Source organism: Pteropus alecto, unplaced genomic scaffold (genome assembly GCF_000325575.1).
Source record: "Pteropus alecto unplaced genomic scaffold, ASM32557v1 scaffold101, whole genome shotgun sequence".
NCBI lineage: Eukaryota > Metazoa > Chordata > Mammalia > Chiroptera > Pteropodidae > Pteropus > Pteropus alecto.
The window spans coordinates 211,111-224,284 of NW_006432945.1; the positions used below are offsets into that span (position 1 = coordinate 211,111).

Genomic DNA, 13,174 nt, shown 5'->3' on the forward strand with positions numbered 1-13,174 from the left:
GCTTCTCTGAACCCTGGCATCCCCATCACCTCTTTACTCAAAGACCAGAATCTGGGCCCAGGGAGCTGAATGTGCAAAGGGCAGGGTTACCTGCTTCTCCCCAAGGTGGAGAGAACCCTGGGTGGTGCAGCGCAGGGCCCCAGGAAAGGCCTCGGAGGGTGCGTGCAGTGGGAAAGGGGGAAGGTGAGGGACGGCACCTCCAGCAGGGACGGCCCCTTCCCCAGACGTTGCCCAGCCTTGCCCCACCCAGCCGAGTCACAGTTCGGTATCAGCCACCACGTGTTGTCTCGCTGAATGGCCATTTCTGGATGTGGCCTGGCCGGTCCCGTTCTCCTGAGCCCCTCGGTTCACACTGGCCTTTCCCTGAGCTTCAGGGGAGGCCCCAGGGCCTGAGCTATAGCCCTGGCTTCCACCGTTCTCCGTGTAATAAGGGTCTTCGCCCTAGACAGTGTATAAATAAAGGAGCATTATCTGGTAAGCAGGGGAGTGAGACTCTGGCGGTGGGGGAGAACAGGAGTAGGAGGGAGACAGGGGGTTGCAGCTGCATGTGCAGAGTCCTTTCTTCCTGAAGAGCAGTCAGGGTTCCAGCTCCTAGAGGAGAAAGGACAGAGGAGAGGCACCACACCATGCCACTGCAGCTCAACAGCCAGCTCCCGCCAGAAACCAGGCAGTACCCGGGGTATAATAACCCTCCCAGGCCAGAGGCCAAGAGTCAAACCCCAGCCTTGTCCTTCCTCAAGAATAGATTTTTCCCTCCGTATGTCCCCTTCTTGTAAGCCAAGTGGTTCCCAAGGCCATTTAACATGCTTGCAAATAAATGGTTGATTTAGCAGTCTGTTCTGGTTGTACCCAGCTGAAGTATCCCAGGGAAAATAATAGATGACATGAACCATCTGTTACCACAGTGAGGTGGGCAGGCCCCAGTCAGTGCTTCCTCCCCAATCTGCTATTTATTGTTTTGACCTGTCCACAGGCACAAGTATGTACAGGTATAAATAACCCTATTTAAGGGCACAGAAGTACCTTTTCTGGTATTTCTTCTCCTCCACTGTGATATTCATAGACCTCCCCAGAAGACCACTATCTTCCTTATTCCCTTTGGCCTGGACCCCAGAACTGACCAGCCTTTCTCCTGTGGGGCTCCAACTGCGACGGTTCATCAGGAAATAGCCAATGGTGCCCAAGACAGCCAGCAGGATCCCCGAGGTGACCAGTGCAATCAGGGTCTTGCGGGAATAGCTCTGGTGGCTCCCAACATCTTGTTCAGTGAAGTTTTGGATCCCCAGCTGGAAGAGAAGACACGGAAAAGAGAGCCGAGTCATTTGCAGAATGTGGGTTTTGGAAAGGAGCTCAGCTTACACTTGACCCGTGTGTGTGGTACAACGGTGAATAAACACAAGAAGACACCGACCTTAAGGATTTTTTAAACAGGGTGTAAGACTGACATCTCTTAATTACGCTGCATCGTAAAATTTTGGTTCAAGCATCAGGGTGAAGACGGTTGGAGAAGGATGGAGAGGTAGGAAGAGCAAGTCTAGAGAAGATAATTATTTTCTCCCCTACTCCAGTGAACACCCCTGACCCATTATCTTAGAGACCTTACCTTTCTCAGGTCAGACTGATGATCTTTCAGAAGCTGGAGCTTCCTGGGAAGTTCTAGAATTAGAAACAGGGGTTGCTGAGTCTAGAAGCTAGACCAGCTCATTCTGCTCCACCCTCCTGCACTGTTCTAGAAGATGCTCTGGATGGCCATCCTCGTCTCAGGACGGCCTCCACCAAGATCAGCCCAGCCCTTCCCCACCAGCACCCGTACTCTGAGCTAAGATGCCTGATTTCTACCCAGCATCCTCTAACCTCAGCCCCACTCCCTTCCTAACCCCCAAGACCGATGTGCCTCTTACCGGTTTTATTGGCCAAGACCAATAGCAGGCACTGAGGCCTCACCTCGGAGTGGGCAAGGAGCAAGGAACACACCCCGGCCCCAGCCTCGGCCTGATCCTTCCCACACAGGATTTGGGTCAGTTCCTCTCCATTGGCCTTCTTAAAGTCCTCCTGGGAAGACAGGGAAAAATGACGAGCAAGAGATTAAAGTACTAGTATGTCCTGGGCTACATCCAGAGTCTTGACAATAATTCTGGTTAAAGTCACACTACTACCCCCTCCACAAGACTGTTTTTTCCTAAAATTCCAACTGGAAAAAAAAAAATACCATGAACTATATATGTGCAAGAACACAACAGGAAAAAAAAAAAACCTCAAAAATTTCTCAGTAGCAAAGCATATATCTATTAGTGTCTTAGATGTAAGATGGCATCTATAAGATGCCAGGGAACAAATTTCTTATTTAGGGATTGTCTTATTTAGGAAAGGTCTTATTTAGGGATTGCCCCTATACACATATACTATTCAAATTAAATTCAAAACAAATTGTTAATAACAGAAAATATTAACAGTACAATAGTAACGAGGAGACAATCCTGTTTCAAGGTTACCATAGCCGCACATGTTGGAGGAAAGCCAAGGGAAGCGAGGAGTGGAGACCAAATATCTGACTACAGACTCAATGGGATCCTTGGTCCCTTCAAAGGGGTCTCACGAAGATCATGGCTCAAATGGAAATGGTGTTTTTGTCCAGTCTTCCATTCCCCTTTCCCATTAAAAGCATGGATCAATGCTTTTCAGGGTCACAGATCTTCCTCCAGTTTGCTGACTGGACAACAGGCCTGGGGACCTCAGACTTAGAAGATGAACTCTGATCATTCCTCAACAGCGAGCCCCAGGACAGGGATGAATTGGAAGCACTGGCTGCACCCTTCCAGTGCCCCGCTTCGCACCTCCCTAGATTTATCCCAGCAGTCTGCAATCAGAGCGGCCTCCCCTGTGCAGGAAAGGAACGGAAACCAAGACTCTCTCCTCTGTCCAGATGGCAGATGGAGGAGGAGGAAATGCCTGAACAGCTCTGACAACTTTCCCGTTAGGGGAAACTGCTGGGGCACATGAGGGCCATCGGGACTGAGCCTCCACGGAGGAGAAAGCTTCCTGTTTGTGGGCAGGTCTGCTTCTCGTGGCAAGGCCGGAGGGCCTCCTCTCGGCTTGGAAAGCAGCCTGACTATTTTCCTAACGAAGTGGCTCAAGGCAGGAAAACCCAGGCTCCCCTGCTCCTGCACAAGGCGAGGTCAAGATTGGCCTCAGGCCCCAGTGTTCTTCCATCAGCTGGAAATGCACTGGGCTTGGCTGAGGCCGGGAGAGCAAGGCTGGATAACCTCCAAGTCACGGATGAGTCCAACGGTGGCCTCAGAAGGCCCCCGAGGGCTGAGGTCTCAGAAATGAATTCTCAGGCCACTGCCGCTTCACCCCTCAGGAAAAGGACTGATTCTGCAGGTCTCCCTTGTTAAGTCCTTGGATAAAGGCTCTGCTTCTGGAAAAATCTGGCTCTTTAAAGCAGCATCTGCTGTAGGCAGTCTGGACACCACATTGGATACGATCACAGCCTCCTTCCTCTCTAGGCCCATTTCTCCTCCGAGAGCCGTATGAGGCTCTCCCTGCATCCTCCTAACGCCGTGCTGCCTGAGGAGGAGGAAGGGAGTCCTGCCTGGACGACTCGGGGCTTCTGAGGTGTCTCTGGCTGAAATACGTCTCTTTCCTGAGTGGGGTAGAGGGACAAGGCTCCTGCACGATCTAAACAAGTCAAACAAAATGGCATTTCCCTCGATCTGCTGAGTCTTAAGAAGCTGCACCTCAACCAGATTCAGCTGCTCTGACATTTATCAAGCCCCGAATATAAGACATTGTGTGAAAACTTCTGTGTGTGTGTCTGGTGGGGTGTGTGTGTGTGTGTGTGTGTGCATTAGCTATGACGTCCACATGGTTCAAGCTCTCAGTCTGTATGCACGGCAATGAAATTAAATGACACTTACTGTCTCAGGCACTATTCAAAGTGTTTTACACATTGACTCATTTAGGCCTCACACAACCCTATGATATGGGTATTATCATTCTTTTCATTTTATAAATGAAGAAACTGAGGCACAAAGGGACTAAGAGGTCACAGATTTAGTTACATGGCAAGTAGCGAAGAATGGTACAATTAAGGTGCTATGTACATTCAAAGGAGGGTGAGCACGCATCTGATTTGGGGTTATCAGAAACATCTCAATGTAGGCCTTGAAGAAATGAGCAGAATGTGTGCAGGAGAAGCTACTGAGGCGAGGCCTGTGACTGTGGGTACCACCATGAAGAAGCCTGGGGTGTGAGAGCAAAGAACACTGCCTCTTCCCCGGATTTCCCATCCTTCAAGACTCCACTCGACTCCACCTCTTCCGTGAAGCAGATATTACCCGCCCTCCACAGACTGGGCATCAACCTTTGCTCTGCTACTTATTAGATTCTTTGCATGTCATGCAACTTGTCTGAGTGTCAGGTTCTTCAGCTGAAGACTGGGTTGTTGTGGTGAGTGAGGACATATTGTAAGACAAGTGCCCAACGAGGTGACTGGAACCTCATGGGCACTGGATAAATGGCAGCTATCACTATTACTATTAATAATAGCATATCATCTAGAATGTATATTTTGATGTTTAATCATATTCTCCCTTACTGTTATTGTTATTTTTCTGTAACTAGACTGTAAGACTCCTTGGTGTGGGGATTGGGTGTACATTACATAATTTGGAAACCAAACTGCACTAAACATAGCAAGTAAACAAAAGAACTCAGTGAATTGTTGTTCAACCCAACATCCCAACTGGTTTGGCCTTCACACAGAGTCCCTCCACCCCTTGTTTAGTTTCTTGGACTAAATTCAAGGGAATAACAGCGGCCAGCCTCCCACTCTGGAATCCAACAGCATCAGTGAATTGTGTTTGGGCCTGGAGAAGAGCAGGTGGATCCTGAACAAAGCACAATGCTTCTCTGGATGCTTGAAATAAACATCCTCCCCCAAGAGAGGCTGTAGGCAGACATCATGGGAGAGTGGGCAGGAGGAAGCCACAGCCTCGCCATTTTGCTCATGAGAATCAGATTTGTGAGCCCCTAACTACATCTGCTTGCACATGTTACTTTGCAAAAATAATAACCGCAATAATAAAACCATCCAACCTTTCTAGAGTAGCATCCCCAGACTTTACAAAAACTTTTAACATGTTAAAGAAGCATGTTAAGTATTGGAGTGGGGAAAGGACAGGTATTTTTCTAAATGACCTTTAAGCTATCTCCAGATGCTGAATCAATCTCTCGATCTCTCAATCTCTCTCTCAATCTCCCTCTCTCTCTCTCTCTCTCTCTTTCTCTCTCTCTCTCTCTCTCTCTCTCTCTCACTCTCTCTCTCACTTTGCTGTGAATCTGACAATGCAGGCAAAACCTCTATGTTCATACAGGGTCTGGAGTAATTAAGGGACCTGAGCCAGGGCAGCTGAGCAAAGGCGAGAAATTAGGAATCATGCAGTATGTCTCTAGGCTTCAGGTTGTTTCCAGGAGATACACTCTTCATCAGTCCTCCATCTGTAAGTTTTTTCTGCATGGAAACTGACCTTTAGTGTTTGGGCACAGGGCAAGAAAGGCGTGGGCTGGGGGATATGGTCTGGAGGCTGGATGCAGTCTGCCTCAGATGAAGTCAGTGTAACAGAGTAAGTATGATGAGAACTAGCTGCGTAAATAAAATCTCTGCATAAAAACAGATGTGTCTCCAAAGAAAGGTAGTTCTAAAAACCAAATTGGTGGGCAAAGGACTTGAACAGAGATTTCCCCAAGAAGATATACAAATGGCCAATAAACACATGAAGAGATGTTCAACATCATTAACCATCAAGAAATGCCAACCAAAACCATAATGAGATGTCACTTCATGCCCATTAGCATGGCTACTATCCAAAAAAACAAAAAACGAAAACAAAAAAAAAACAGAAAATAACAAGTGTTGGCAAGGATGTGGAGAAATTGGAACGATTTTGCACTGTTGATGGGACTGCAAAATGGTGCAGCTGCTATGGAAAACAGAATGGCAGTTCCTCGAAAATTTTAAAATAGACCTACCATATGATCCAGCAACTCCACTTCTGCGTATATAACCAAAAGAAATGAAATCAGGGTGTTGAAGAGATATTTGTACACCCACGTTCAGCATTATTCACAATCGCCAAGATGTGGAAACAACCCAAGTGTCCATCAGCGGATGAGTGGATAGACAAAATGGGGTATATAGATGCAAAAAAAAGATTCTTCGGCCTTAGTAAGTAAGGAAATTCTGACACACGCTACAACGTGGATGAAACTTGACGGCATTAGGCTGACTGATATAAGCCAGTCACAAAAGACATAAATACTGCATGATTCCACTCATATAGGATACCTAGAGTAATCAAATTCATAGCGATGGAAAGTTAGTGGAATCATGGTTTCCACTAACAGGGTTGCGGGGTGGTGGGGTGAGGGATTGTTTAATGGACACAGAGTTTCGGTTCTGGAAGATGAAAAGAGTTCTGAAGACTGGCTTCCCAACGATGTGAACTTCCTTAACCCCGCCAAACCATACATTTAAAATAGTTAAGGAGGTACGTTTTATGCCATTAAAAATTTTTTTTGGTGCAATCCTCTGGACAAATAGGTATAGCATAAGAGAATAAAGTATTCTTACAATTTGGAAACTATCTGGGAAACCACAACCACAAAAACTTAATTAATCTGACATTGCAGCAGAGAACATGGAGGTCGGACTTGGAGCGACATGTTCTGTTCGTGAGGGTTCTGAGACGTGGTACCAGGTGCTTGAGAAGAGCATGGGATCACCTTTCCGTTCCCTGGATTGGTTTCTGCCTAGAGGTGAAGGTCGGGGAGTAAAAGAAGAGTGGTTGGGATACAAATGTCTACAGAACGCAGGTACAGGAGACAGATCTAAAGAATCCACATGGCGAGAGCGAATATGTTGGATACTCAGCAGGTACTGGTGCAGAATGAGTGTCTGGAGGGCTGAGAACAATGCATGTGTATTTTTGTTATGGGAATACAGACGCAGGAGCATGCCAAAATTGCATAAGTACTCAAGGACGTGATATTAGGGGAATCCAAACCCTCATGCTTCTCACTAGGCTGCGAGTAGGGCCTGAGTTTCCCACGGTTCGAGCTAGTACCTTAAGGCCTTCTAAAACCAAAGGTACAAATGCAATCTAAGGAAAATTAACACTACCCCACTCACAGACTTTGGAACAGATGGATTATCAGAGAATCATGCAATACGACTCAAGGAAAAGAAATCTGGGACGCGATTGGGAGCTGTGGCTAAAAATTCTAGAACAAGGAAAAATGACCTTGGGGAGCTGTAGGAGGTACTGCTGCTTGGGGTCTGGGGAACAGGGGTCCTCAGGAAGAAAAGGGGATCAACTGTGGTGGAAGGACCATGAGAACAATAGCACAACACAGGGGCTACCACGAAGTAGACTCATCACGGGCAGTGCAGAAGCCTTCTTTAAGATATTGGGGGAACTGCTCTCTTTCCACATGGCTACTCACAGATCCTCCCCAAGTTTCAGAGAAGAATGCAGACTTTCTCGGCTGTGGCACAAAAGAGATTAGACAGTGAAGAGCACAGGGTAAAAGAGGCCACAGCAGCAGCAGCATAAGCGGGGCTATTTCTGGAGTAGCAGTAAGTGTCTGGCACTTGTCTGGGATGATGACCCTAGTAAAATGTGAACTTTGAAGAGCAATTGACAGACACCTAGAATGCTCTGCAATTAGCTCTAAATCACTGGTACAAAGAATGAGCATTCTGGCACAGACCCACGTGATACACAGGAACATAAGCGTTCAAACAAAACAACAGACACAGGAAAAAAAAAAAAAGATGGTCATTTTCCTTAGCTATAATTAGCAAAGGGTTTGGCAATTTCCTTATTGAGTAGAGTTGAAAATCAGCATCAGAAACACAGAATATCACTTGTATACTGTATATTCATGTTTAAGTTAACTATTTCGCTGATTGCACTTAGTTATTCCATTGTGTGAGTTTATGTCTTCACAATTTCTGTTGTTTTTTTAAAGTCTTAAATTAAATAATTCTCTTAAGTATAATTTTAAAAGGTCTATGAGTCAGAGCGACCCAATTGATAATTGCAGGTAAGATAACAGTGGTCAGAATAAACAAAATAAGTAACTTAATGCCTCTATAATCTAGTATTTATCCAGGCTCTTTCCGAACTATGTATGCACACATGATATATATTGCATTCCCTTAAATATATTTTCAACTTGTAAGAAAATGGGGTTTTTTTCCCCTATAAGTAAATACTGCTCTTCTCATCATCCCATCCTTTACCCAGAGCCTTGTTATAGTCAGGAAACTGAATTTACTGAAACAAGGCAAGGAGCTCTGCTATCATTATTAAAAATCAACACCACGCTGTACAGTTTTACCAATGCAATAAGACACGAAACTGAAACAGGAGTCATACTGCTAAAAAGGCGGAGAAAAACAACATATTGTGGTAGATAACATGATAGTCCACCTTAAAAACAGAAAAGAACCAACTAAAAAGCTCCTGGAGTTAATAAGCAAGTTAAAGAAACAGCTAAACCCAAGACAAATATTCAAAACTCAATTAACTTACTAATATACAAGCAACAATCAGTTGAAATATATAATGGGAAATCTATATTATAAATAACTTTAATAAATCTATAAAACCCATAGGAAAAAAATTTAAAACCAAAAAAACAAGATACTGAACAAGAGAAGATCAGAAAAAATGGAGAGATTTTAAAGTAGTTCCAATTAAAATTTCAAATGTTTTCCTTTTGGGATCTGGACAAGATGTTCTCAAAGTCTTTCTAAAAGAATAAAAAAATACTTCATATTTTTATAGTGTAATAAGCAAAGACCATCCTGGCTAAATATTAAAAATACTATAATGTAAAAGTATAATAATTTTTAAAATTTAAAACTGGCCAAAAAAAAGGCAAACTGAACAAATGAAATATTTCTAAAGAATAGGCCTGGGGACATATGAAAACTTAATGCAGGCTAAAAGAAGCATTCCAATCTAAAGAAGGATCGGTCAATAATGTTAAGAAAAATGGTTACATGAAAAATGCAGCATTATAGCAAAAACAATTTTATATGGATTAAAGAGATCTGTAAATAAGAATAATAAATGAATATTTTAAGTGACTAGTTTCTGTTTCAGGAAGGACTTTCTTAACGTAAAAGCAAACTCAACTTGAATCTAACTATATATATTAAGTGTTATAAAAAGATGGAAAAAATAACTACATTTAAACAAAGTTATCTTTTCCTTCTTCATCCACCAGATGGGGCCTCTTACTTCCTAAGCCCAAAGCTGAGAATTGCAAGCAGCCTCAAGGTGCTAAACTTCCCCACCGCACCAAAGTCCATTCAGTCCAAAATGACAAGGAGGTTCAGAAGGATTGTGGGAGAGAGGGAAAGGGAAGCAGTGGAGTTGCGGGGTTCAGGGGTTCAGGTAGCGTGACTTACACAGCTGGAGGTCTCATTTAGCTCCAGGCAAATACTTAGGGTCAATTTCACTTCTTTGACCCTGGAACATTTGATTTCTCCCTGTATTAAAGCAAAAACAAAGTAAATAAGCCAGTATTTTGCCCCTCACTTCTTCCCCCACCCGTTTTCCAGTTAGATTTCTGTGAAATACTCTCTAAAAAGATTTTAAAGAAAAAGAAATTTTAAAATTTCTTAGGGGACTAGAGATTTTATAACAGTCACACTTCCTTCCTCCATCTCACCCCCTAGCCCCAGCAGATAATTAACTTTGTTACGAGCCTGAGCTTGCAGGCAGGTAGCTATTTGCAGTCTTGGTAAACATGGGCTTGAATGGTGCAACGATGGAAGAGGGGAGGATCTTTTCCCATTTGGGCCATTTTCCCTCCCATGAATTAATTATTCACTTGCAGCAAAGCCATCCAGGCAAACAGGTAATGGGGTGACTGGGAAGATCCTAGTGATATTCATTTTCCCCCTGATCCCTAGGACTTTCCAGATTCTTATTTTGGCTCCTTTAAAAACAGAAACCAGGCGGTGCCCCGCCCCATGCCTGCCTGCCAGGTTCCACACCCGCTTATTTTCGACTCTTTCTGCTGGAAGCTCTTGACAGACACCTGCTCTAAGGCTGAGCTCAGTATACCCCGTCTGTCCAGTTCCTCACAGCCTCTCTATGCCTGACACAGCTACCAAACGCTCTCACATAGAGGAAATGGTTTTAGTCCTAAACATTTTGGGGAAAGCGGCACCATTAAAAGGAGGACGGTTCCAAATATGGCCAAAGGGGAATGGTGCCTGGTCAAAGCCCAGACTGAGAAGTACTAGAAAAAGATGCAGAGAAATGGATGGATCTCAGAGAATCCTCGTTATTCTCTATTCCTTAGAAATGCAATACCCACGACCCAGATCAGCCCTGCCACCTGACTCCACCCCTCTCTTCCCCTTTCTATCCCTTCCAGCAATATTTAAGCTGCGTATTTTCCCTGCTAATACTTAATGACCCAAATCTCATTAGTTGGGATGAGGAGAGGATGAAGGGAAGAGAGAGCCTGTATACATAAGAAATGAGAGGCCAACCTGCCATTTTGGCCCAATTTACCCACCTTGATGGTACTCGGGGTAGATGAAGATGATGTATAGGGTATAGTGAGAGATGTCACAGGGCTGGTGCTATTGTGTGGGGGATGTGAAACATTTCCAGGTGACATGTTGGGTGTCAAGGTCATCTCTGAAGTTGAAAAGTTGATTGTGGTGGAAGACACTGTGATGACTACAGAGGTCTGTGTCTGGACAGAAGAGGTCATGGCTTCAGGAACTGGGGTGATCCCAGAGGTAGATGTGAAGTTGACCGTAGACTCTGAAAAAGACCAAAAATACAAGTGTGCATGTGTGCACATTTGCATAAACACACACACACACACACACACACACACACCCCTCAGTAAACTGTCTTAAATCAAGAAGACCTTATAGATAATGACATGGACATGGACTTCCACCCAGAAAAGGGAATTTGGGGAGTTAAGAGTTACTTCCTGTCCTAATCCCTACCAAACTCATTTCAAGCCAGCTATTGGAACCATAGCTATAATCTAGAATGTATTAGAAGCATCCTCGGGATTCTGAAACTGGATGTTGGTCCGCCCTAGAGAAGTCAAAGACCCCCAATTTGAACCTGTACACACTTTCCTTCACTTGGAAGAGATCGGAGAGCTCTAGGGAATTCTCATTTAATCCTTTTATGGCTAAGCTCAATTGAGCATGAGAGCAAGGGTACAAGGAGCATTACTAATCAGGATCAGCTGCCAAGGCACTGGCTTGAGAAAGCTGACACTGTTGGAAGACTTATCTAGAACTTACCTCAGAGTACCCTAAATATGATGCCAAAGTCATTACTACAGAGAGATTGTATGTTTTCATCTGGGCGAGAAAGTGGGAGCAGGGCGTGGTCTGCAAACATCTAATGCTTTACCCAAGCACCAGTAGCATCCCTCTGGGGCCTGAGACAAACACTCTTTACCTGAGATGGCTGCTATGGTCCCATTGCTGTTCTCAGAGATGGGGTTGAGGGTAGTACTTTCAAGAGTACTTAGTATTCTGGTCTCCTGGTTGGATACATTTACAGGAACAACTGAAGATATTCTTAAGATCGATGACTCTGTGGTTACACTACTCAAGTTATTCATGTTTGTGAATCCAGAGGCTATAGGGAAACAAGGAGGAAAGGTCAGAACCAAATTGTCCTGGAGCTTCCTGACATCACCCAATTCAGTGTCTTGACTTCAGGCAGAATCCATTTAGAACATCCTCTGCTGCCCCTGGCAAGGCAGCAGCAACAAAAACATCTTCCTGGACAGGCAACTGAGTTCCCACCACTAGTTTTTTCCTAAGGAAATAGGGAAGGAAAAGCTTGTATGCATCCAGTGTCTAGCATAGTATTATTTATAGTATGGAAAAGTTGCAACTAAATAAATTTAGTTGTATAAATGGCATATGCACTATAATCGCTACAAATAAAAAATTATGAAAAAACTATAACATGAAAACAATGTTCACAACATGTCGATAAAATATTAAAATATTAAATTATACCTGAATAAATACTGCAAAGATCTGAAATGTGGGGAGGATGTACCCATTTTCTTTTTAATGTATCCTATCTTTTTTTTTTTTTTTTCCACTCTCCATCTACCATATTCATTCCTGGAATAATCACTAGATTCACACCATACTCTATTCAATCCCTTTTAAAAAAATCTTCTCCCCTTTCCAGACTTCCCCGTTCCCCAACTCTCCATTCTTTTCCTCATGGCCTTTAAATGTATTCTCCCTTCCTTTGGTTACAGAACTGCAGCAAGCAACCCCAAGATTTCTTCCAGGAAGCTCCGCCTCAGAAATCCAGCTGATGGGCTAGAGAACATAAGGCCTGGTTTCTCCTCAGATGTAGCTGGGAGCTAGAGAGCTTAGTTCTGGCTCTGCCAATAACTATGTAATTTCGTGTGTGTGTGTGTGTGTGTGTGTGTGTGTGGACACATGCTTTTATTTCTTTTGTGTATATACTTAAGAGTAGAGTGTGTGTGTGTGTGTGTGTGTGTGTGTACCAATCTCTAAAGTGAGGGCCTTTTCTTACATGGATTTTTGGGAGAATCAATGAGATAACAAATGTTAGAATACTATAAGTGTAATGTTCCTGGGTCTAGTTATTCTCTGAAGATCTTCACGAGGGTCCTGGCCCTTCCATGTTTCCTGGGGAACCCAGCAGTGCCACCCTTCGATCCAGGGAGGAGAAGCTTCCTGCCCAGCCCCTGCATTTTAAAGCCTATACTCTGTTTCTCCTCCTGCTCTGCCCTTCCCCAAACCATGAGGAGTCCACGGGGCCAACAGAGATGTACTCTTTCTTCTAGATCACTGGAGACCAGAAATCCTAGAAAATTTTGCCTTCTTGGGGACCTGCATGGCCTTTTCTCACAGTCCATCCTTCGGAGGGTCAACTGCAACACCAAAATCTCACGTCCAAGGGCTAAGGATGGCCAAGGGCGGCTCTTTGCAGGGAGAAGGGTTAGAGCATAAGCGTGTGGTGGAGTGTCCCTTAAATGAACATAAGACCCCCTACAGTGTGCGCCAGAGTCATGGGTAAGAAGAGAAAAGGGGTGGGCTGGAGCCAAGGGCCACCTC

The 13,174-nt window shown here is 44.4% G+C and overlaps 1 protein-coding gene across 1 annotated transcript; it reads right to left on the bottom strand.

Annotated features, from left to right (window-relative positions):
• Positions 1 to 255: 255 nt before the first annotated feature.
• CD34 (CD34 molecule) lies at positions 256 to 12,975 on the bottom strand. Its single transcript, XM_015586124.1, has 8 exons — positions 12,969 to 12,975; positions 11,520 to 11,702; positions 10,603 to 10,856; positions 9,482 to 9,562; positions 1,902 to 2,052; positions 1,604 to 1,656; positions 1,122 to 1,286; positions 256 to 441 (listed from the first exon to the last, which is right to left on the bottom strand). The coding sequence occupies exons 1-8, from the start codon at positions 12,973 to 12,975 to the stop codon at positions 256 to 258; spliced, it is 1,080 nt and encodes a 359-aa protein (XP_015441610.1).
• Between the last annotated feature and the right edge of the window lie 199 nt (positions 12,976 to 13,174).

Bases quoted from the DNA above. Each gene is read 5' to 3' on its own strand.
- CD34 (XM_015586124.1), bottom strand. The intron at 10,857-11,519 runs GTAAAGAGTGTT...GGTCTTTTTCAG, and splicing joins GACCATAGCAGCCATCTCAG to AGTCTACGGTCAACTTCACA. The intron at 1,287-1,603 runs GTAAGGTCTCTA...CTTCTCTTCCAG, and splicing joins ATCAGTCTGACCTGAGAAAG to CTGGGGATCCAAAACTTCAC.